Here is a 26,463-nt window from a genome sequence, read left to right as displayed (position 1 = left end):
TTAGCTTGAGGCTTGACCGTTGGTTACCAGAAGCAGAGTAAAGGGGAGGCGCAGACCTCTCTCACGGTAGCCAGTTAGCTTGAGGCTTGACCGTTGGTTACCAGAAGCAGAGTAAAGGGAGGCGCAGATCTCTCTCACGGTAGCCAGTTAGCTTGAGGCTTGACCGTTGGTTACCAGAAGCAGAGTAAAGGGGAGGTGCAGACCTCTCTCACGGTAGCCAGTTAGCTTGAGGCTTGACCATTGGTTACCGGAAGCAGAGTAAAGGGGAGGCGCAGACCTCTCTCACGGTAGCCAGTTAGCTTGAGGCTTGACCGTTGGTTACCGGAAGCAGAGTAAAGGGGAGGCGCAGACCTCTCTCACGGTAGCCAGTTAGCTTGAGGCTTGACCGTTGATTACCGGAAGCAGAGTAAAGGGGAGGCGCAGACCTCTCTCACGGTAGCCAGTTAGCTTGAGGCTTGACCGTTGGTTACCAAAGCAGAGTAAAGGGGAGGAGCAGACCTCTCTCACGGTAGCCAGTTAGCTTGAGGCTTGACCGTTGGTTACCAGAAGCAGAGTAAAGGGGAGGCGCAGACCTCTCTCACGGTAGCCAGTTAGCTTGAGGCTTGACCGTTGGTTACCAGAAGGAGAGTAAAGGGGAGGCGCAGACCTCTCTCACGGTAGCCAGTTAGCTTGAGGCTTGACCGTTGGTTACCAGAAGCAGAGTAAAGGGAGGCGCAGACCTCTCTCACGGTAGCCAGTTAGCTTGAGGCTTGACCGTTGGTTACCAGAAGGAGAGTAAAGGGGAGGCGCAGATCTCTCTCACGGTAGCCAGTTAGCTTGAGGCTTGACCGTTGGTTACCAGAAGGAGAGTAAAGGGAGGCGCAGACCTCTCGAGAGGCGCTGTTGTCATGACGACACCACACAACTCACCGGAAGCAGAGTAAAGGGGAGGCGCAGTCCTCTCGAGAGGCGCTGTTGTCATGACGACACCACACAACTCACCGGAAGAAAATGCGTTGCTCCGTCAGTGCTTTACCGGATCATTTTCATTTTCAACTTCAGTTGGGTAGAAATATCCCAAAATCCAAATTAGCAAGGATCATATGTCAAGGACGGGATTAGGGTTTGGTTAATTAATTTCTGACGTGAAAGGTAATAGTAACTTCAACGTGAGCAATGAAGCCAAATGTAATTTTATTTTGTGTCGACAGTATATTAACTAGCAAGTAGTTCTGTGTCTCTTGGCAGAAGAGTTTTGAGAAAAGTCTGTGTGCAAAGCTTCACAATGTTTGTTTCCGATGCCACTGATGCTAACGTAACGTTAGCTAATAACGAGACGACATTTTACATTTTTTTTAAAACATTTTAGTCATTTAGCAGACGCTCTCATCCAGAGCGACTTACAGTAGTGAGTGCATACATTTCATACATTTTTATTAGATTTATTTTTCTTCCATACTGGTCCCCCGTGGGAATCGAACCCACAACCGTGGCATTGCAAACACCATGCTCTACCAACTGAGCCACACGGGACCACACTAGCTAGCACCTCGGGCAGGACAACTTTCCAATCAGTGTTAAGGCAGAACACTCTTGATTGGTTGATCGATCAAAAGGGGTATGGTATTGATGACGTTGATGACGTTACGACATATCCGGTTTCTCAGCAGGATGCCAGTCTACATCAGAAAAGGGCCTGCAGATATCCCCGAGCCATCCGACAGCAGCCAGGGTGATGAGGAGCAGGAGTTGTTCCTGAGTGACCCGGACCAACTCCAGGACCAGCTGCCCCAGCCGTTCAGAATGATAGACAAGGTCCTGGACAGACTGCTAGACAGGGCATGGGACTTCATCTCACAGAGAGAAACTGCCAGGCTCACAGAGCAAGCTAATAAAGCTATACCCATTATGCAGGTCTCAGGGGACGTAAAGGTACTAACCCATATAATTTCTCATTTATCTTTTTAGCCTTATAAAACTTCTGTTCTGTTATTGAAATGATAGAAAGTTGATGCATAAAACCCAGTCTAAATGTGTCCACCACATGACAGTCCAACACATATCCTGTATTTGTTCCCCAGCTCCCTGTGAGGACCAACTGCTTGGCCTGCCCTGAGGATGGCAGGTACATCTTCCTGGGTCACCCCCACGGCCTGTCTGTTATGGCTCAGCCCCAGGGTATCATCACCGCCTCCTCTTCCTCTCCCTACTGTGTGCCAGTATGGCAGGAGGACCAGGTAGAGATCACCTCTCTTCACATCACCTGTCTGGGGGAGATGGCCTACCTGCTGGTATCCCTGGATGATATGGGTAACGCCACATAATTACACTATTATATCATATGTCTATGGGTCACACCACAGAATTACACTATTATATCATATGTCTATGGGTAACGCCACATAATTACACTATTATATCATATGTCTATGGGTCACACCACATAATTACACTATTATATCATATGTCTATGGGTAACGCCACAGAATTACACTATTATATCATATGTCTATGGGTCACACCACATAATTACACTATTATATCATATGTCTATGGGTAACGCCACAGAATTACACTATTATATCATATGTCTATGGGTAACGCCACATAATTACACTATTATATCATATGTCTATGGGTCACGCCACATAATTACACTATTATATCATATGTCTATGGGTAACGCCACAGAATTACACTATTATATCATATGTCTATGGGTCACGCCACATAATTACACTATTATATCATATGTCTATGGGTAACGCCACAGAATTACACTATTATATCATATGTCTATGGGTAACGCCACATAATTACACTATTATATCATATGTCTATGGGTCACGCCACAGAATAACACTATTATATCATATGTCTATGGGTAACGCCACATAATTACACTATTATATCATATGTCTATGGGTAACGCCACATAATTACACTATTATATCATATGTCTATGGGTAACGCCACATAATTACACTATTATATCATATGTCTATGGGTAACGCCACATAATTACACTATTATATCATATGTCTATGGGTCACGCCACAGAATAACACTATTATATCATATGTCTATGGGTAACGCCACATAATTACACTATTATATCATATGTCTATGGGTAACGCCACATAATTACACTATTATATCATATGTCTATGGGTAACGCCACAGAATAACACTATTATATCATATGTCTATGGGTCACACCACAGAATTACACTATTATATCATATGTCTATGGGTCACACCACAGAATTACACTATTATATCATATGTCTATGGGTCACGCCACATAATTACACTATTATATCATATGTCTATGGGTAACGCCACATAATTACACTATTATATCATATGTCTATGGGTCACACCACAGAATTACACTATTATATCATATGTCTATGGGTCACACCACAGAATTACACTATTATATCATATGTCTATGGGTAACGCCACATAATTACACTATTATATCATATGTCTATGGGTAACGCCACATAATTACACTATTATATCATATGTCTATGGGTAACGACACATAATTACACTATTATATCATATGTCTATGGGTAACGCCACAGAATTACACTATTATATCATATGTCTATGGGTAACGCCACATAATTACACTATTATATCATATGTCTATGGGTAACGCCACATAATTACACTATTATATCATATGTCTATGGGTCACGCCACAGAATTACACTATTATATCATATGTCTATGGGTAACGCCACATAATTACACTATTATATCATATGTCTATGGGTAACGCCACATAATTACACTATTATATCATATGTCTATGGGTCACACCACAGAATAACACTATTATATCATATGTCTATGGGTCACGCCACATAATTACACTATTATATCATATGTCTATGGGTAACGCCACATAATTACACTATTATATCATATGTCTATGGGTAACGCCACATAATTACACTATTATATCATATGTCTATGGGTAACGCCTCATAATTACACTATTATATCATATGTCTATGGGTCACGCCACATAATTACACTATTATATCATATGTCTATGGGTCACACCACAGAATTACACTATTATATCATATGTCTATGGGTCACACCACAGAATAACACTATTATATCATATGTCTATGGGTCACACCACATAATTACACTATTATATCATATGTCTATGGGTAACGCCACAGAATTACACTATTATATCATATGTCTATGGGTCACACCACAGAATAACACTATTATATCATATGTCTATGGGTCACGCCACATAATTACACTATTATATCATATGTCTATGGGTCACGCCACATAATTACACTATTATATCATATGTCTATGGGTCACGCCACAGAATAACACTATTATATCATATGTCTATGGGTAACGCCACAGAATTACACTATTATATCATATGTCTATGGGTCACGCCACATAATTACACTATTATATCATATGTCTATGGGTCACGCCACAGAATTACACTATTATATCATATGTCTATGGGTCACGCCACAGAATAACACTATTATATCATATGTCTATGGGTCACGCCACATAATTACACTATTATATCATATGTCTATGGGTCACGCCACATAATTACACTATTATATCATATGTCTATGGGTCACGCCACATAATTACACTATTATATCATATGTCTATGGGTCACGCCACATAATTACACTATTATATCATATGTCTATGGGTAACGCCACATAATTACACTATTATATCATATGTCTATGGGTAACACCACAGAATTACACTATTATATCATATGTCTATGGGTAACGCCACATAATTACACTATTATATCATATGTCTATGGGTCACACCACAGAATAACACTATTATATCATATGTCTATGGGTCACGCCACATAATTACACTATTATATCATATGTCTATGGGTCACACCACAGAATTACACTATTATATCATATGTCTATGGGTCACACCACAGAATAACACTATTATATCATATGTCTATGGGTCACACCACAGAATAACACTATTATATCATATGTCTATGGGTCACACCACAGAATAACACTATTATATCATATGTCTATGGGTCACACCACAGAATAACACTATTATATCATATGTCTATGGGTCACACCACAGAATAACACTATTATATCATATGTCTATGGGTCACACCACAGAATTACACTATTATATCATATGTCTATGGGTCACACCACAGAATAACACTATTATATCATATGTCTATGGGTCACACCACAGAATTACACTATTATATCATATGTCTATGGGTCACACCACAGAATTACACTATTATATCATATGTCTATGGGTCACACCACAGAATAACACTATTATATCATATGTCTATGGGTCACACCACAGAATAACACTATTATATCATATGTCTATGGGTCACACCACAGAATAACACTATTATATCATATGTCTATGGGTAACACCACAGAATAACACTATTATATCATATGTCTATGGGTCACACCACAGAATAACACTATTATATCATATGTCTATGGGTCACACCACAGAATTACACTATTATATCATATGTCTATGGGTCACACCACAGAATTACACTATTATATCATATGTCTATGGGTCACACCACAGAATTACACTATTATATCATATGTCTATGGGTCACACCACAGAATTACACTATTATATCATATGTCTATGGGTCACACCACAGAATAACACTATTATATCATATGTCTATGGGTCACACCACAGAATAACACTATTATATCATATGTCTATGGGTCACACCACAGAATAACACTATTATATCATATGTCTATGGGTCACACCACAGAATTACACTATTATATCATATGTCTATGGGTCACACCACAGAATTACACTATTATATCATATGTCTATGGGTCACACCACAGAATTACACTATTATATCATATGTCTATGGGTCACACCACAGAATTACACTATTATATCATATGTCTATGGGTCACACCACAGAATAACACTATTATATCATATGTCTATGGGTCACACCACAGAATTACACTATTATATCATATGTCTATGGGTCACACCACAGAATAACACTATTATATCATATGTCTATGGGTCACACCACAGAATTACACTATTATATCATATGTCTATGGGTCACACCACAGAATAACACTATTATATCATATGTCTATGGGTCACACCAAAACTATTCTAGTTGTCTCCAACTCCTCACCCACCTCCTCCTCTCCCTCATCCATCTCCTCTCCCTCCTCTTCTTCCAACTCCTCACCCACCTCCTCCTCTTCCTCCAACTCCTCACCCACCTCCTCCTCTCCCTCCTCTTCCTCCAACTCCTCACCCACCTCCTCCTCTCCCTCATCCATCTCCTCTCCATCCTCTTCCTCCAACTCCTCACCCACCTCTTCCTCTCCCTCCTCCTCTCCCTCCTCCTCTCCCTCCTCTTCCACCACCTCCTCACCCACCTCCTCCTCTCCCTCATCCATCTCCTCTCCCTCCTCTTCCACCAACTCCTCACCCACCTCCTCCTCTCCCTCCTCCTCTCCCTCCTCCTCTCCCTCCTCTTCCACCAACTCCTCACCCACCTCCTCCTCTCCCTCCTCCTCTCCCTCATCCATCTCCCCTTCCATCCTCTTCTTCCAACTCCTCACCCACCTCCTCACCCACCTCCTCCTCTTCCTCCAACTCCTCACCCACCTCCTCCTCTCCCTCCTCTTCCTCCATCTCCTCACCCACCTCCTCCTCTCCCTCCTCCTCTCCCTCATCCATCTCCTCTTCCACCACCTCCTCATCTCCCTCCTCCTCTCCCTCCTCTTCCACCAACTCCTCACCCACCTCCTCCTCTCCCTCCTCCTCTCCCTCCTCTTCCACCAACTCCTCACCCACCTCCTCCTCTCCCTCCACCTCTCCCTCCTCCTCTACTTCTTCCTCTTACACCTCCTCATCTGACTGTAGGTGTTGCCAGACTCTTTGCTTATTACTCAGAAACCAGCCACCTGATAAAAGTCATGAATGAAACGGTAAGTTTGGTCTTTATTTTTTTCTCATTCATCCCCCTCCCTCTATCCTCTCCCCTGTAAATATTCCCCAGGTCGTGGCTGGAAATGAGTGTGTTCTCAGTCAACTGATCTGGTAAAATAAGGGTTAACTGAAAAAAGAAATCATTATTTAATGACCATTTTGATTCAGTTTTGTTTTTTATCGCAATATGTTATTGTTAGGAATTCCGTTAGTCAGTTTTCCATTATAACATCCCACCATTAGGGGGCAGCATTCAGAAGGTCCGTTGAGCACCAGCAAGGCTAGATAAGTGAGTGATAGCTCACAGGTGTGAGTGACGTTAGTGCTATCCGGAATCCTTGGGACTAGGGCTGCGGCAGTCATTACATTGAGTCAGCTGGTAACTGTCATGCAAATGACAGCTGGTCTCACGGTAATGGACCTGTCATTAACATAAACACATTTAGCATCTCCAGGCCTCTATGCATACAAGCCGCTGATGTGCACCTTTTTATGAAAAGTCTGAATCCATTTAATATTCACCGTCACAATACATCTATAATTTATTTTACAGGTCTAAAGAAACATTATTATATGAAGAAAATCTATTTCAGAAGAACAGAATAGCATTTTTTATGTTTTTCTGCCAAGTGTAAAATGCGGTAGGCTATTGTATAACAGAACAATCATTTTATTAAATTCTGTAATTTTTTTTGGGGGGGGGGGCTTGAGCTCATGTATAGGCTGAGGAGTATGCAACAGGTCTAATATTGTCACAATTGTCTTCGTCTTCTGACGATAATGCGAAATCGTCATCAGAAAATGTGGACCAATACGCAGCAGGTACGTGAATGCTCATCTTGATTTTTAATTCATCTCAAAAATGACCATACAAAATAACAAAACACGAAAAACGAACACTCGACAAATAAACAGTCTGGTAAGGCACAACGCTATACACAGAATAATCACACACACAAGACTGCCACGTCCTGACCCCAAAACTACAACAACAGCTCCATCTGCTGGTCAGGACGTGACAGAAACAACATCCAATGACCATGTTTCCACTAAGTTTCAACCTGTTGAAGTTATTTCTTCATATTGATCAATCACAGTGAGGTCAAAACAATGTAGCCTAATTGAATTTTAAAAGTATGATACTGTTTTGAAGACAAGGGTTTGATGCGATTTTTCGATCGCATTTGCATTGATGTCAGAGTGATTACTGGGACAATATAGACCTGAGTACCAGGCCATTAGGACCTGATGGAGGGACAATAGAGCCCTGAGTACCAGGCCATTAGATAGAGCCCTGAGTACCAGGCCATTAGGACCTGATGGAGGGACAATAGAGCCCTGAGTACCAGGCCATTAGATAGAGCCCTGAGTACCAGGCCATTAGGACCTGATGGAGGGACAATAGAGCCCTGAGTACCAGGCCATTAGGACCTGATGGAGGGACAATAGAGCCCTGAGTACCAGGCCAATAGGACCTGATGGAGGGACAATAGAGCCCTGAGTACCAGGCCATTAGGACCTGATGGAGGGACAATAGAGCCCTGAGTACCAGGCCATTAGGACCTGATGGAGGGACAATAGAGCCCTGAGTACCAGGCCATTAGGACCTGATGGAGGGACAATAGAGCCCTGAGTACCAGGCCATTAGGACCTGATGGAGGGACAATAGAGCCCTGAGTACCAGGGCATTAGGACCTGATGGAGGGACAATAGAGCCCTGAGTACCAGGCCATTAGGACCTGATGGAGGGACAATAGAGCCCTGAGTACCAGGCCATTAGGACCTGATGGAGGGACAATAGAGCCCTGAGTACCAGGCCATTAGGACCTGATGGAGGGACAATAGAGCCCTGAGTACCAGGCCATTAGGTCCTGTCATTAGCAAGTCGGGTACCACCAATGCATCAGCGCCATTCATGTACAGAGCGCATCGGAGAAGATTACTGTGACTCAGCAGTCATGTGAAATGTGACTGTGGTCCTGACTCATGACTGCTGGTGTGGCTGTGATAGTCACCCAAACAGCCCTACCTTAACCTTAACCCTTACCTAACCCTAACCATGTTATATTTAAACGGGGGGTGGCAGGTAGCCCTAGAGGTTCAGAGCGTTGGGACAGTAACCGAAACGTTGCTGGTTCGAACCCCCAGCTGACTAGTTGAAGAAAGAAAAGATGTCATTGACCATAACTCCTCCTGTAAGCAGCTCTGGATAAGAGCGTCTGTTAAATGGCGTAAAAACCTCAACAGGGTAGGGACGTCCCAAGGATCCCGGATAGCAAGGTCCCTGTCAGTGATTGGCGGGTGATTGCAGAGTCTGAGGTGGAAGGCAATGGACATAGTTTGTCTAGCTGGTTTCATCCCAGTTATGAATAGATTATATCATTAACCTTTTATTTCATCCCAGTTATCATTATATTATATCATTAGATTATATCATTATATCATTAGATTATATCATTATATTATATTATATCATGAACCTTTTAATGTGACCAGGATGACCTCAACCAGAGAAGTGTCTGTGTGAAGTTTGAACTGTCCAGAGGGGGAGACTACGGTGCTGCTACCATCAGCTGTAAGGTTTATCACAACACAGATCATGGTCACGCCTCATCTGCATAATGCTGAATACATAATCCTGAATATTAAACTGACTTAAATGTCAGTGGTTCACTTGAACAATTAGACAACACAGTAATTTATTGATTATCTGTGGTATGAGTATAAACAATACTGTTTCTAGTGGAGGGTAGTTACAAGTCAAGTGTCCTGGACCCTGGCTTCACAACAGTGTCCTGGACCCTGCTTCACAACAGTGTCCTGGCAACCTGCTTCACAACAGTGTCCTGGCAACCTGCTTCACAACAGTGTCCTGGCAACCTGCTTCACAACAGTGTCCTGGACCCTGCTTCACAACAGTGTCCTGTACCCTGCTTCACAACAGTGTCCTGGCAACCTGCTTCACAACAGTGTCCTGGACCCTGCTTCACAACAGTGTCCTGGACCCTGCTTCACAACAGTGTTCTGGCACCCTGCTTCACAACAGTGTCCTGGCAACCTGCTTCACAACAGTGTCCTGGACCCTGCTTCACAACAGTGTCCTGGCAACCTGCTTCACAACAGTGTCCTGGACCCTGCTTCACAACAGTGTCCTGGCACCTGGCTTCACAACAGTGTCCTGGCACCTGGCTTCACAACAGTGTCCTGGCAACCTGCTTCACAACAGTGTCCTGGACCCTGCTTCCCAACAGTGTCCTGGTACCCTGCTTCCCAACAGTGTCCTGGTACCCTGCTTCCCAACAGTGTCCTGGTACCCTGCTTCACAACAGTGGCCTGGCACCTGCTTCACAACAGTGTCCTGTACCCTGCTTCACAACAGTGTCCTGGTACCCTGCTTCACAACAGTGTCCTGTACCCTGCTTCACAACAGTGTCCTGTACCCTGCTTCACAACAGTGTCCTGGACCCTGCTTCACAACAGTGTCCTGACACCCTGCTTCACAACAGTGTTCTGGCAACCTGCTTCACAACAGTGTCCTGGCACCTGGCTTCACAACAGTGTCCTGGCACCTGGCTTCCCAACAGTGTCCTGGTACCCTGCTTCACAACAGTGTCCTGGTACCCTGCTTCACAACAGTGTCCTGGTACCCTGCTTCACAACAGTGTCCTGTACCCTGCTTCACAACAGTTCAAAAGATTGACGAGTGACGGAAGTGATCGCCTGGGATCTGTGTGGGAGAGCTCAGCTCAATCAGACCTCCTAACTGAAATGAGAGGACTGCAAAACAAAAGGACCTTTTTTCATCTGTTTAGTCCAGTCCTAAGTATGCATGCATGTAGAATATTTCATTCAATCCTCATATTTTTCTTCATTTCTCCCACCAGATAATGGTTGTCAGTGTTTAGAGGTGTACAGGTTCCCTAAAGACTCCTGGCTGAAAGAGCTGTCCCAGCATACACCTGGAGTAGGAGATACAGGCAAACTGTCTCCTGTCACCATGCTGATGAAGATCAAACCACCTAAACCCCACACAGGTACTTCCCGTGACATACTGTCGTACCAACATTTAACAGGTCATGGCCGTTCCATGGCATTTTAACTAGACATGACACCCACCATCTCAGATCCTTCTGAAATTGTTTCTGTTGTAGAAACAGATGAGATTAGCATTCCTTAATCATTATTTTGTTTAAATATCATTTGATCTCTGAGAAATTAAACGTATTGATTTATTTTAAATTTATAGGATTCATATAATATTCAATAAATATACTACCTAACATCCAATTTGGACCCAACTTTATGTCTAACAATGAGTCCCATATGAGGAATCTAAATAAATGGTCAAAATCCATCCACGGACCGCCACCCCCACGCCAATCCAGGGAGGTGGAGGTCCAGGGAGAGGAGGAGGAGGAGGAGGTCCAGGGAGGTGGTGGTCCAGGGAGAGGAGGAGGAGGTCCAGGGAGAGAAGGAGGAGTAGGTCCAGGGAGAGGAGGAGGAGTAGGTCTAGGGAGAGGAGGAGGAGTAGGTCTAGGGAGAGGAGGAGTAGGTCCAGGGAGAAGAGGAGGAGGAGGTCCAGGGAGAGGAGGAGGTCCAGGGCGAGGAGGAGGAGGTCCAGGGAGAGGAGGAGGAGGAGGTCCAGGGAGAGGAGGAGGAGGAGGTCCAGGGAGAGGAGGGGGTCCAGGGAGAGGAGGAGGAGGTCCAGGGAGAGGAGGAGGAGGAGGTCTAGGGAGAGGAGGAGGAGGAGGAGGTCCAGGGAGAGGAGGAGGAGGAGGTCCAGGGAGAGGAGGAGGTCCAGGGAGAGGAGGAGGTCCAGGGAGAGGAGGAGGAGGAGTAGGTCCAAGGAGAGGAGGAGGAGGAGGTCTAGGGAGAGGAGGAGGTCCAGGGAGAGGAGGAGGAGGAGGTCCAGGGAGAGGAGGAGGAGGAGGTCCAGGGAGAGGAGGAGGTCCAGGGAGAGGAGGAGGTCATTTGTGGCACGAATCCCGCAAGTCAACGGTACATATATTAACATTTTTGTGCTTCATATCTAAGATAATACAGTTACACAATACATTTTTGATACTTTAGGATGATTTGTATTTATTATGGACTGCCAAGACAGCAGCTTCTCTTCTTGGGGTCTGGAAAAATGAAGGTAGTTATATAATTTTAAAATTTTACAGAATTCACAACACACTGTGTGCCCTCAGGCCCATACTCCACTACCACATATCTACAATGCAAAATCTATGTGTCCGTGTGTGTGTGTATAGTGCTTATGTTATCGTGTGTGTGTGTGTGTGTGTATAGTGCTTATGTTATCGTGTGTGTGTGTGTGTGTGTATAGTGCATATGTTATTGTGTGTTTGTATAGTGCTTATGCTATCGTGTGTGTGTCTGTGCATATGTTATTGTGTGTGTGTGTGTGTATAGTGCTTATGCTATCGTGTGTGTGTCTGTGCATATGTTATTGTGTGTGTGTGTGTGTATAGTGCTTATGCTATCGTGTGTGTGTCTGTGCATATGTTATTGTGTGTGTGTGTGTGTGTGTGTGTGTGTGTGTGTGTGTGTGTGTGTGTATAGTGTGTATGTTATCGTGTGTGTGTGTGTATAGTGTGTATGTTATCATGTGTGTGTGTGTATAGTGTGTATGTTATCATGTGTGTGTGTGTATAGTGTGTATGTTATCGTGTGTGTGTGTGTGTATAGTGTGTATGTTATCATGTGTGTGTGTGTATAGTGTGTATGTTATCATGTGTGTGTGTGTATAGTGTGTATGTTATCGTGTGTGTGTGTGTGTGTGTGTATAGTGTGTATGTTATCGTGTGTGTGTTTATAGTGTGTATGTTATCGTGTGTGTGTGTGTATAGTGTGTATGTTATCGTGTGTGTGTGTGTGTGTGTGTATAGTGTGTATGTTATCGTGTGTGTGTGTGTATAGTGTGTATGTTATCGTGTGTGTGTGTGTGTGTGTATAGTGTGTATGTTATCGTGTGTGTGTGTGTATAGTGTGTATGTTATCGTGTGTGTGTGTGTGTGTGTGTATAGTGTGTATGTTATCGTGTGTGTGTGTGTGTGTGTGTGTATAGTGTGTATGTTATCGTGTGTGTGTGTGTGTGTGTATGTGTGTATAGTGTGTATGTTATCGTGTGTGTGTGTGTATAGTGTGTATGTTATCGTGTGTGTGTGTGTGTGTGTGTATAGTGTGTATGTTATCGTGTGTGTGTGTGTATAGTGTGTATGTTATCGTGTGTGTGTGTGTGTGTGTGTATAGTGTGTATGTTATCGTGTGTGTGTGTGTATAGTGTGTATGTTATCGTGTGTGTGTGTGTGTGTGTGTATAGTGTGTATGTTATCGTGTGTGTGTGTGTATAGTGTGTATGTTATCGTGTGTGTGTGTGTGTGTGTGTGTGTATAGTGTGTATGTTATCGTGTGTGTGTGTGTGTGTGTGTATAGTGTGTATGTTATCGTGTGTGTGTGTGTGTGTGTGTATAGTGTGTATGTTATCGTGTGTGTGTGTGTGTGTATAGTGTGTATGTTATCGTGTGTGTGTGTGTATAGTGTGTATGTTATCGTGTGTGTGTGTGTATGCATGTCTGTGCCTATGTTTGTGTCTCTTCACAGTCCTCGCTGTTCCATAAGGTGTATTTTTACCTGCTTTTTAATCTGATTCTCCTGCTGCATCAGTTACCTGATGTGGAATAGAGTTCCATGTAGTCATGGCTCTATGTAGTACTGTGCGCCTCCCATAGTCTGATCTGGACTTGGGGACTGTGAAGAGACCTCTTGCGGCATGTGTCTCACGGTTTGTAAAACATGTCAGCCTTCCAAATGGCAACCTATTACCTATATAGTATTCTAATGAACATGAAGCATGGAAATGCTATTATAAGTACCATTGACTTCATTGAATTTGTGCCACAAATGCTAAGAAGTTAGCACTTGAAACAGTGGCTAAAAACCCAAGCATGGGTTGCTGTCACACCTGGTCAATAGACAACCAATGTCATTTTGCAATTTAGGTGAACAATCCCTTTAACACTGGGGGGGGGGGTCTTCAAACTTTTTCCACCTAATAGCATGAACAGCATCATCTAGTGGTCAGAATCTGTATTGTCGTTGTTGGTGTGTGTGTGTGTGTGTGTGTGTGTGTGTGTGTGTCTGTGGGGTCTGGGTGGCTGTTGACCATTCCTTTTGTATTCCTCATGTCGGACTCATTGGTAGAAAAAGTTGGGTCCATATTGGATGTTAGGTACTATATTTATGGAATATTATATGAATCCTATAAATTAAAAAGGCCAATTTGGCTGCAATCAATTAGCTTAATTTCTCAGATGTCAAATTATATTTCAACAAAATAATGTTGCAGGAATGCTAATCTTATCTGTTTCTAACAACAGAAATGATTTCAGAACGATCTGAGATTGTGGGTGTCAAAATCCTCATTGTGCTTTTTGAGGTGGAACGACCCGGTAACCTAACAGTAGTTTAAAAAATATATATTGTAAAGACATTGTGTCAACGTGAGAATAACAGGAAGACTATTTGATAGGCTCCACCATGAAGAGTCCATTTGAGGTGTTGCAGAAGACCGAGGACGGCAATGTGATTGGCTCAGGACAGAACCACCTGATCAGCAGTCGCCAATGGGAGGACCAGGACGCTGTGTTTAAGTCTGTATACAGGAAGTACATGGTTAATAACACCAGCAACACTACAGACCCAGAGGACAGACCCAGGTAAACACTACTGTTGAATGAGAGTGGTTAGTCTTAAAATCCTCAGATTGTAATGATAACAGAAAATAAGACCTGACAGGGTCCTGGGTCCTCAGTCTGAATCAGACTACCCAGCCAGCTACTGATGACCTGTTAGGGCCCTGGGTCCTCAGTCTGAATCAGACTACCCAGCCAGCTACTGATGACCTGTTAGGGCCCTGGGTCCTCAGTCTGAATCAGACTACCCAGACAGCTACTGATGAGCTGTTAGGGCCCTGGGTCCTCAGTCTGAATCAGACTACCCAGCCAGCTACTGATGACCTGTTAGGGCCCTGGGTCCTCAGTCTGAATCAGACTACCCAGCCAGCTACTGATGACCTGTTAGGGCCCTGGGTCCTCAGTCTGAATCAGACTACCCAGCCAGCTACTGATGATCTGTTAGGGCCCTGGGTCCTCAGTCTGAATCAGACTACCCAGCCAGCTACTGATGACCTGTTAGGGCCCTGGGTCCTCAGTCTGAATCAGACTACCCAGCCAGCTACTGATGACCTGTTAGGGCCCTGGGTCCTCAGTCTGAATTAGACTACCCAGACAGCTACTGATGAGCTGTTAGGGCCCTGGGTCCTCAGTCTGAATCAGACTACCCAGCCAGCTACTGATGATCTGTTAGGGCCCTGGGTCCTCAGTCTGAATCAGACTACCCAGCCAGCTACTGATGATCTGTTAGGGCCCTGGGTCCTCAGTCTGAATCAGACTACCCAGCCAGCTACTGATGATCTGTTAGGGCCCTGGGTCCTCAGTCTGAATCAGACTACCCAGCCAGCTACTGATGATCTGTTAGGGCCCTGGGTCCTCAGTCTGAATCAGACTACCCAGCCAGCTACTGATGACCTGTTAGGGCCCCGGGTCCTCAGTCTGAATCAGACTACCCAGCCAGCTACTGATGATCTGTTAGGGTCCTCAGTCTGAATCAGACTACCCAGACAGCTACTGATGATCTGTTAGGGCCCCGGGTCCTCAGTCTGAATCAGACTACCCAGACAGCTACTGATGATCTGTTAGGGCCCTGGGTCCTCAGTCTGAATCAGACTACCCAGACAGCTACTGATGACCTGTTAGGGTCCCGGGTCCTCAGTCTGAATCAGACTACCCAGCCAGCTACTGATGATCTGTTAGGGCCCTGGGTCCTCAGTCTGAATCAGACTACCCAGACAGCTACTGATGACCTGTTAGGGTCCCGGGTCCTCAGTCTGAATCAGACTACCCAGCCAGCTACTGATGATCTGTTAGGGTCCCGGGTCCTCAGTCTGAATCAGACTACCCAGCCAGCTACTGATGATCTGTTAGGGCCCTGGGTCCTCAGTCTGAATCAGACTACCCAGCCAGCTACTGATGATCTGTTAGGGCCCTGGGTCCTCAGTCTGAATCAGACTACCCAGACAGCTACTGATGACCTGTTAGGGTCCCGGGTCCTCAGTCTGAATCAGACTACCCAGCCAGCTACTGATGATCTGTTAGGGTCCCGGGTCCTCAGTCTGAATCAGACTACCCAGACAGCTACTGATGATCTGTTAGGGCCCTCCTCCCTTCACGTCACGAGCCACAGACCAGATCGGCTCAGCATAATGGAATCCACCTATTGCTTGTCTTTGGACTTCAATCACTCGATCATGAGCTCATGTTGACATAGCCTTTAGACGCACTGGTGTTATAACCGTGGAGATGACATGTTAGTGTTGTAACCATGGAGATGCTGTGTTTGAAGCTGTGTGACCAGTCACTTCCTGCTTCCTGGAGGTCTGTCTTCTGTCCTGGGAGGAGTTAAGCCTCAGACAGGTGGGTTAAGACAATTTAACAAATGTTTTTTCGTTACATTTGAATATCATGTATCTGTTTTTAAATATCAATTTTATCAACTCTTAATGAAATGTTTTTATCTTACTCTCTTCTTAGAAGCATCCCTTCTATTTGTAGTAAAATACATCCCCTTTATCAAATCAAAATCAAATATATTTATGAAGAACTTTTTACATCGGCAGATGTCACAAAGTGCTATACAGAAACCCTACCAAAAAACCCAAACAACAAATAATGCAGATGTAGAAGCACTGTGGCTAGGAAAAACTCCCTAGAAAGGCAGGAACCTAGGAAGAAACCTAGAGAGGAACCAATCGACAATGAGGGATGGCCAGTCCTCTTCTGGCTGTGCCGGGTGGAGATTATAACAGAACATGGCCAAGATGTTCAAATGTTCATAAATGACCAGCATGGTCAAATAATAATAATCACAGTAGTTGTCGAGGGTGCAACAAGTCAGCACCTCAGGAGTAAATGTCAGTTGGCTTTTCATAGCCGATCATTGAGAGTATCTCTACCGCTCCTGCTGTCTCTAGAGAGTTGAAAACAGCAGGTCTGGGACAGGTAGCACGTCCGGTGAACAGGTCAGGGTTCAATAGCCGCAGGCAGAACAGTTGAAACAGTGCAGGTGGGAAAGGGTGAGTTGCAATAGAGATTGCACCGTCTGTGGATCTGTTAGGGCGGTATGCAAATTGGATTGGGTTTCTGGGATAATGGTGTTGATGTGAGCCATGACCAGCCTTTCAAAGCACTTCATGGCTACAGATGTGAGTGCTATGGGTCGGTAGTCATTTAGGCAGGTTACCTTAGTGTTCTTGGGCACAGGGACTATAGTGTTCTGTTTAAAACATGTTGGTATTACAGACTCGGACAGGGAGAGAAAATGTCAGTGAAGACACTTGCCAGTTGGTCAGTGCATGCTCGCAGTACACATCCTCGTAATTCGTCTGGCCCCACGGCCTTGTGAATGTTGACCTGTTTAAAGGTCTTTTTCACATCGGCTGCGGAGAGCGTGATCACACAGTCTTCCGGAACAGCTGGTGCTTTCTTGCATGTTTCAGTGTTATTTGCCTCGAAGCGAGCATAGAAGTTATTTAGCTCGTCTGGTAGGCTCGTGACACTGGGCAGCTGTTGGCTGTGCTTCCCTTTGTAGTCTGTAATGGTTTGCAAGCCCTGTCACATCTGACGAGCGTCAGAGCCGGTGTAGTAGGATTCGATCTTAGTCCCGTATTGAAGCTTTGCCTGTTTGATGGTTTGTCGGAAGGCGTATCGGGATTTGTTATAAGCTTCCGGGTTAGAGTCCCGCTCCTTGAAAGCGGCAGTTCTAGCCTTTAGCTCGGTGCGGATGTTGCCTGTAATCCATGGCTTCTGGTTGGGGTATGTACGTACTGTCACCGTGGGGACGACGTCCTCGATGCACTTATTGATGAAGCCAGTGACTGATGTGGTGTACTCCTCAATGCCATCAGAGAAATCCCAATACATGTTCCAGTCTGTGCTAGCAAAACTGTCCTGTAGCTTAGCATCTGCTTCATCTGACCACTTTTTTATTGACAAGGTCACTGGTGCTTCCTGCTTTAATTCTTGCTTGTAAACAGGAATCAGGAGGATAGAATTATTGTCAGGTTTGCCAAATGGAGGGCGAGGGAGAGCTTTGTATGCTGTCTGTGTGTGTGGAGTAAAGATGGTCCAGACTTTTTTCCCCTTCGGTTGCACATTTCAAATCAAATCAAATTTTATTGGTCACATACACATGGTTAGCAGATGTTAATGAGAGTGTAGCGAAATGCTTGTTTAACTAATTGCTGTTAGAAATTTGGCAAGACCGATTTTAAGTTTCATTGCAAGTCCCCAGCCACTAGGAGCGCCACCTCTGGGTGAGTGTTTTCCTGTTTGCTTATGGCGGAATACAGCTCATTGAGTGCGGTCTTAGTGCCAACCTCTGACTGGGGTGGTATGTAAACAGCTACGAAAAAAAACAGATGAAAACTCTCTTGGTAGGTAGTGTGGTCTACAGCTTATCATGAGATACTCTACCTCAGGCGAGCAAAACCTCGAGACTTCCTTAGATATCGTACACCAGCTGTTATTTACAAAAATACATAGTCTACCGCCCCTTGTCTTACCAGAGTCCGTTGTTCTATCCTGCCGATACGGCGTATAACCAGCCAGCTGTATGTTGATAATGTCGTCGTTCAGCCACGACTCCGTGAAGCATAATAAATGACGGGGATCTGGTCCCGGGAAAGCAGTATATCCTTCACCTCAGGCTCGTTAAAGGAAAGAAAGGATCCTGCCAGTCCGTGGCCAGTAATCACAGTTCTGATGTCCAGAAGTTATTTTCGGTCATAAGAGATGGTAGCAGCAACATTATGTACAAAATAAGTTAAAAAAAATAAAATAAAACACATTACAAACAACTCGAAGAAACAAACAAAAAAAAACACAATTGGATAAGAACATGTAAAATGTGTCTTCACTATTATTTTTCAATGTAGAAAATAGTAAAAATCAAGGTAAACCCTTGAATGAGTAGGTGTACACAACTAATTGTGTACTTTTGTTTATTTCTTCGAGGTGTTTGTACTGTAGGCCGATAGTTTTTTTACATTTTCCGGGTCAGGGTTTGACTTTTTCAAGAGAGGCTTTATTACCGGCACTTTTTTAGTGAGTTTGGTTCACATCCAATGGATAGAGAGCCGTTTATTATGTTCAACATAGGAGGGCCAAGCACAGGAAGCAGCTCTTTCAGTAGTTCAGTTGGAATAGGGTCCAGGATGAAGCTAGAAGGTTTAGAGGCCATGACTATTTTCGTGAATTGGTCAAGAGATACTATTGTTCCTAGGTGCTGGCAGTTTATTTTTTTATTTCACTAGTCAAATCAGTTAAGAACAAATTATTATTTATAATGACAGCCTAGGAACAGTGGGTTAACTGCCTTGTACAGGGGGCAGAACGACAGAGCTTTACCTTGTAAGCTCGGGGGATTCGATCTAGCAACCTTTCGGTTAATGGCCCAATGCTCTAACCACTAGGCTACCTGCCTCCCCAGTTCAGTGATACAATTATATTATTGTTCCCAGGTCCTGGCAGCTCAGTGATAATATTATATTATTGTTCCCAGGTCCTGGCAGTTCAGTGATAATATTATATTATTGTTCCCAGGTCCTGGCAGTTCAGTGATAATATTATATTATTGTTCCCAGGTCCTGGCAGTTCAGTGATACAATTATATTATTGTTCCTAGGTCCTGGCAGTTCAGTGATAATATTATATTATTGTTCCCAGGTCCTGGCAGTTCAGTGATACAATTATATTATTGTTCCTAGGTCCTGGCAGTTCAGTGATAATATTATATTATTGTTCCTAGGTCCTGGCAGTTCAGTGATAATATTATATTATTGTTCCCAGGTCCTGGCAGTTCAGTGATAATATTATATTATTGTTCCTAGGTCCTGGCAGCTCAGTGATAATATTATATTATTGTTCCTAGGTCCTGGCAGCTCAGTGATAATATTATATTATTGTTCCCAGGTCCTGGCAGCTCAGTGATAATATTATATTATTGTTCCTAGGTCCTGGCAGCTCAGTGATAATATTATATTATTGTTCCCAGGTCCTGGCAGTTCAGTGATAATATTATATTATTGTCCTAGGTCCTGGCAGTTCAGTGATAATATTATATTATTGTTCCCAGGTCCTGGCAGTTCAGTGATAATATTATATTATTGTTCCCAGGTCCTGGCAGTTCAGTGATACAATTATATTATTGTTCCTAGGTCCTGGCAGTTCAGTGATAATATTATATTATTGTTCCTAGGTCCTGGCAGTTCAGTGATAATATTATATTATTGTTCCTAAGTCCTGGCAGTTCAGTGCAGACTCGGGACAACTGATTCCATGTCCCCCTGTCTGTCTCTCTCTCCAGGAGGAGTGGCTGTAGCTGTGTGTCTGTGGTGGAGCGGCAGCCACAATCTGCTGCAGTACTTACTGTGTAAAGCTCCCAAAGACAAAGCAGGTAGGTTGATTAGGTTGGGGGTCATTTAGTCACGTGTACTATGCCATAACAATAGGATCTGTGTTGATGTAAAAAAAAAAGATCCTGGGTTTGTATTCAAGTGTCTGATCTCGGATCAGTTTTTATCATTTAGATTATTACAACTATGATCCTAGACTCTGAAAGGCTTTATGAATACAGGCCTGTTTAATGTATGTCAGTATATTACCTGATCTCGGATCAGTTTTTATCATTTAGATTATTACAACTATGATCCTAGACTCTGAAAGGCTTTATGAATACAGGCCTGTTTAATGTATGTCAGTATATTACCTGATCTCGGATCAGTTTTTATCATTTAGATTATTACAACTATGATCCTAGACTCTGAAAGGCTTTATGAATACAGGCCTGTTTAATGTATGTCAGTATATTACCTGATCTCTGATCAGTTTTTATCATTTAGATTATTACAACTATGATCCTAGACTCTGAAAGGCTTTATGAATACAGGCCTGTTTAATGTATGTCAGTATATTACCTGATCTCGGATCAGTTTTTATCATTTAGATTATTACAACTATGATCCTAGACTCTGAAAGGCTTTATGAATACAGGCCTGTTTAATATATGTCAGTATTTTACCTGAATGTTCTGGGTGTAGTATATGTTCATGACCAGCAGGGAGCAGAGATGTTGCGGCTTTAAAAATGTTTATTTAAAACAATGTTTTTACCTTTATTTAACTAGGCAAGTCAGTTAAGAACACATTCTTATTTACAATGACGGCCTACCGGGGAACAGTGGGTTAATTGCCTTGTTCAGGGGGCAGAACGACAGATTTTTACCTTGGTCAGCTCGGGGGATTCAATCCAGCAACACTTTCAGTTACTGTCCCAACGCTCTAACCGCTAAGCTTCGTGCTGCCCCCAAAAGTAGCTGCTCATCATGTTGTCTCTCTGTCCCAGAGCCGGAGCCCAAGCCTGATGCATTGTGGCCTAATGCCCAGGAGATCCTGTGTTCTGCTGTTAGCAGCTGTACTAGACACATAACTCTGGGACTGGTTACTGGACTGGTCACTGTCTGGGACAGACACTTAGGTGAGTTCACTGTCCACACAGTTACCTAAATGTTACACTAAATATCTGTGCGGCCCTTTCTGAAAAGACTGCGCATGTACAATAATGTTGAGATTGATAAAGTTTACAGTTCTAAATCAGTCCTGTGGTAAACCTGTGTACGTGTGAACGAGCATTAAAACTCGGCTTGGAAAACAATAACACCCTCATTTGCTGTGTACTTTGGAAGTATTGGAATTAGGCCAAGACAGTATCTAAGGAAATATCAATTCATGGTGAACTTGATCAAATTTCTTTGGAGGGGTTGGCATGTTTTCTTTCGCTTTGATGGACAAATGGTTCTCCAGGAGGCGTTCCAGGACTTCACGGATGTGGGCGACGTGATCCTCCAAGTTGGCTGAGTAGATCAGGATGTCGTCGATATACACGACCACCTGATGCCAAAGGATGTCCCAGAACACCTCGTTAACAAATGCCCGGGAACACCGACGGAGCATTAGCTAGTATTCGTAGTGGCCAAGACATCATGCTGAAGGCCGTCTTCCATTCATCCAACCCTCCCGGATGAGGATCAAATTGTAGGCCTCTGCAAGTCCAACTTAGTAAAGAAATGGGCCTCGCGAGGCAGTTTGGTCGGCCAGCAAAAACAGGAGGGGCTAACGGTACTTGGTGGTGATGGCATTGAGACCTCTGTAGACAATACACAGAGAAAGACCCCCTCCTTCTTGGATGGGCTGAAGACAGCCTGTTGGAGGGCCTCCATAGCCTTGGTTTCAGCCCCCCGACGGTGGGTAGATTGTGGCTGCGCAGAGTCTGTAAGCAGGTTGATGGAACAGTCCCAGATGCGATGAGGAGGGAGACAGGTGGTGCGGTCTTGGAGAAAATCTCCCAGAGATCCTGGTAAACCTCAACTGATAAACCTCACATCTCAACTGAAGTGGAACCACAAGGTCTTCTGTCATCCGGGTGTCCAGGCAGGGATCTTCTTTCTTGACCAGGAGATGGTGGGGTCGTGGCGTTAGAGCTACTGGAGGCCGTTGTGCGTAATGATGGGTTGCCTGGGTCGATGGTTAGTAGACCGGCGACGTTGAGCGCTGGAGTGGGAGTAGACGTGACAATTAAATCATTTTTTTTAATCAATGGAGGCCAAGTGCTCGCTGGCTTTCCTTGCATTCAATGCTATCGGCGGCAACAATGTCATACTTTTTGACCAGACCACAACCGATAGATGGCCTACACATAAAGAGACAGTGTGGGCGCTGTTTCGCTCTCTCGGATGCTTTCTCCGGTGAGATACATTCAGCCTCATGCGAATTGAAGGAAAATTGTGAAACACAGAGAGGAAAAAGTAAAATAATTTTGTTTTTTGGGGGCGGGAAGTCTGGCTTCACTTGGCATCCATGAATACACACCACTGGTTGTTAATAATAGTACAAATGCAGGGTTATCGATACACTTTGCTACTCATTCGATGCAGCTGCAGCGAGAGTGAAAGTAGATAAGCACATTTTATGTTTTGTAATAGAGTTGAATAAAAACAGTGTTGACAGTGGTGAATAAAAACAGTGTTGACAGTGGTGAATAAAAACTTAAACATGAATTCACTCATAAAAACAGCAGCTCTTTGCTGTATTCTTTCCCCTGTCATGGTTTAAAAGTTATGAGATCTTACGTAGGCTAGTATTAAACTTTGCTGTGGCCGGAGTCGTGGAAGCTGTAGGCTAGTGTCGTGTCTTTGGCTATGCCGGATTAAGTGATATGACATGCTATTCTATAAAATCCTTTCTCTGTAATTAATATTACCTGATTAAGCTAATCATGTAAATGTAATTAACTAGAAAGTCGGGGCACCACGAAAGAGTGTTTATAGAGCTGTTATCTTCCGAATAAACTCTTAAAGACCTAGTAATATTTAACATCAATAGCAGTCAATATTAATCGTCACCTTATTTCAGTCTCATCTGAACATCGTAGAATTAATGGTTATCTTCACGAACCCTGGCTAACAAGTTGAATCAGCAATACAAACTTTGGTTTAATTATTTATTTACTAAATACCTAACTAATCACACAGAATTACATATACACAGAATGGATCATACATTGATGACTAATTATGTCCTACAAGAAAACGTCCCTGGGGGACGGAACCTGTATGACGGCTGGTTACACAAAGAGAGGGGGTTGGGCTTGAATGAAAGCACGGGAGGACTGAAGAACAAAGAAACAGCAGCTATGCTATCGTAAATACATTATCGTATGCATTCTAAATTACCGCCCATTTGGAAAAGGAAAATGCAATAAATATTTAGTCTGAGCTGCGCTTCGGTAGGTTGGTCGTAGATGCTGGCCGGGTTGGCCAACAGAGATCTTCCTGTCCTCGGAAGAATGTCTCTGGTGGTAAACTGGATACTTTGTAGTATTGTCATTGTGTGTTAGACTGGATCCGTCGTCCGTCCTTTCCTAGCCCACGTCTACAGCGGCAGCTGCTAACTCAACGGCTAGGAGGTATCACTTCTGTAGTGAATAAGAGTTCAAAGTTCAAACCATTCGCAACCAAAGCTCACGCTGAGGTTGGCTTAGTTCTGTAGTTGACATGTTAGTCCTTTTTAACGTATGGACCGTCGTCCTATCGTCCTCGGAACAGAAAGTTATATTTTCGTCAAGGGCTTTATATAGTGGCGAGGGGAGAAGCGTGTGTTTCATAGTTTATAACCCATGTCTCTTCACAGGGGCGGGCCACTGATTGAGCAGGGCTCTAACCTTATGAAAACCCAATTCTCTCATTTGGAAGTTAAGATTACATTTCATCTTTTCACAAATAGTTTCAATATCAAACATTTAAATTGCACAACAATTCCATGTGAATCTGATAACTAGAATGTGTAGACTTTCCCAGATACAGGTTATGTCGTCCTGTCATCAGTCATAATGTCTCAGATGACCACCGAACTGACATCCATACTCATTAAGTACCTGGTATATTTCCAACTGGTTCTATTACCGAAATATGGTTCCTTTCCCCCCACTTGTTTGATGTTCCCATACTCTCTATATTTAACAAAGGCTTTTCAAGAGTCCTTCAGTAGAGTCAAGAGAGGAAAGGGAGAAAGGTATTTATGGGAGGTCATAAACCTTACCCACAGGCCAACGTCATGACACTAGTATCAGACTTTGCTGTGGCCGGGGTCGTGGAAGCTATAGGCTAGGATCAGACTTTGCTGTGGCCGGGGTCGTGGAAGCTGTAGGCTAGGATCAGACTTTGATGTGGCCGGGGTCGTGGAAGCTGTAGGCTAGGATCAGACTTTGCTGTGGCCGGGGTCGTGGAAGCTGTAGGCTAGGATCAGACTTTGCTGTGGCCGGGGTCGTGGAAGCTGTAGGCTAGGATCAAACTTTGCTGTGGCCGGGGTCGTGGAAGCTGTAGGCTAGGATCAAACTTTGCTGTGGCCGGGGTCGTGGAAGCTGTAGGCTAGGATCAGACTTTGCTGTGGCCGGGGTCGTGGAAGCTGTAGGCTAGGATCAGACTTTGCTGTGGCCGGGGTCGTGGAAGCTGTAGGCTAGGATCAGACTTTGCTGTGGCCGGGGTCGTGGAAGCTGTAGGCTAGGATCAAACTTTGCTGTGGTTATTGAACATCAAGTTCAGTTTTTATAAATGCTAACTTTTGCCTGAACCAGTGCATGTTTTGGGGAATATTTTGATGCATACGCAACGTTTATAAATGACGCCCTTGGTAAAAAGCACACAACCATAATATTTCAAAGTAAATGTTTTCTTATTTCTTTGTTTTGTTTAACCTCAATTGTTAAGTTGCCATTTCATATGTACAGACCCTGGAGCCAATTTCTTATCAGTGTAAGGACCTAGAAGAGCTGTGCTGTATGTATTTAATTTCCTAATTGGATTAAGTGAATATGACTGTGTGCAGTAAATCTCTTATCTCTCTCCTCCATTGTGTAGGTCTTCCTCTGTCTGTTGTCTCAGTGGAAGCAGACAGTGTGTTCAGCAGCATAATATTTGTGGATTACTGGCCTAGTACGGCTACTGAGGATGCCCTACACAGCCAGGGTCCGAACCACACCAGCACACAGGTCCATCTACTGGTCACCTGTAAGAGTGGAGCATGTCATCTAGTCTACGCAGGAAGAGGACTGGACTCTCATGATGTCACACAACTATCAGAAAGGTTTACAGTATTCTATTCTACACAAGGTTAACTTGAGTAACCCATACCAAGCATTGATAGAAACATGCTATAGAGCTTCATAACTTCCTGTCTTCTATCTTTCAGACCATCAGATCCTGGCTGTTTCCCCTCCCTCTATAACTTCCTGTCTTCTATCTTTCAGACCATCAGATCCAGGCTGTTTCCCCTCCCTCTATAACTTCCTGTCTTCTATCTTTCAGACCATCAGATCCTGGCTGTTTCCCCTCCCTCTATAACTTCCTGTCTTCTATCTGTCACACCATCAGATCCTGACTGTTTCCCCTCCCTCTATAACTTCCTGTCTTCTATCTTTCAGACCATCAGATCCTGGCTGTTTCCCCTCCCTCTATAACTTCCTGTCTTCTATCTTTCAGACCATCAGATCCTGGCTGTTTCCCCGTGGTGACTGCTACTGTTCCGTTCCTCCGGCGCCTGGTAAACCAGCTTTATTATGTTGACTCTCTCAGGCCACCAGGTCCATCTCTCAGTCTCATCAAATGTAGTGATGCTGGACTAGAGTGTTTCTCTGTTTCACTATCGTCTATCCATGACAGACAATCACTACTCCTATCTTAGTTATCTTATCGTACGACTCC

The 26,463-nt window shown here is 43.9% G+C and overlaps 1 protein-coding gene across 3 annotated transcripts in view; it reads left to right on the top strand.

Annotated features, from left to right (window-relative positions):
- The first annotated feature begins 836 nt into the window (after positions 1–836).
- Positions 837–26,463, top strand: part of wdr93 (WD repeat domain 93) — a 43,195-nt gene continuing 17,568 nt past the window's right edge. Inside the window, exons 1-12 of one of the 3 annotated variants that reach the window (XM_082969870.1) lie at positions 837–1,131; positions 1,647–1,911; positions 2,061–2,289; positions 6,964–7,028; positions 9,526–9,604; positions 10,914–11,063; positions 14,564–14,750; positions 16,495–16,565; positions 20,515–20,604; positions 21,552–21,683; positions 25,621–25,846; positions 26,242–26,302. In XM_082969870.1, coding sequence (XP_082825996.1) covers positions 1,651–1,911; positions 2,061–2,289; positions 6,964–7,028; positions 9,526–9,604; positions 10,914–11,063; positions 14,564–14,750; positions 16,495–16,565; positions 20,515–20,604; positions 21,552–21,683; positions 25,621–25,846; positions 26,242–26,302 — 1,551 coding nt within the window. In that variant the 5' untranslated portion in view covers positions 837–1,131; positions 1,647–1,650. The remainder of the gene's footprint in view (positions 1,132–1,646; positions 1,912–2,060; positions 2,290–6,963; positions 7,029–9,525; positions 9,605–10,913; positions 11,064–14,563; positions 14,751–16,494; positions 16,566–20,514; positions 20,605–21,551; positions 21,684–25,620; positions 25,847–26,241; positions 26,303–26,463) is intronic. The other 2 variants (XR_014382881.1, XM_082969871.1) reach the window with 2 other exon arrangements.

The sequence above is a fragment of the Salmo salar genome, chromosome 26, assembly GCF_965601325.2.
Source record: "Salmo salar chromosome 26, fSalSal1, whole genome shotgun sequence".
NCBI lineage: Eukaryota > Metazoa > Chordata > Actinopteri > Salmoniformes > Salmonidae > Salmo > Salmo salar.
The sequence above is the reverse complement of the archived record's forward strand: the minus strand, read 5'-3'. Positions and strand labels throughout refer to the sequence as shown.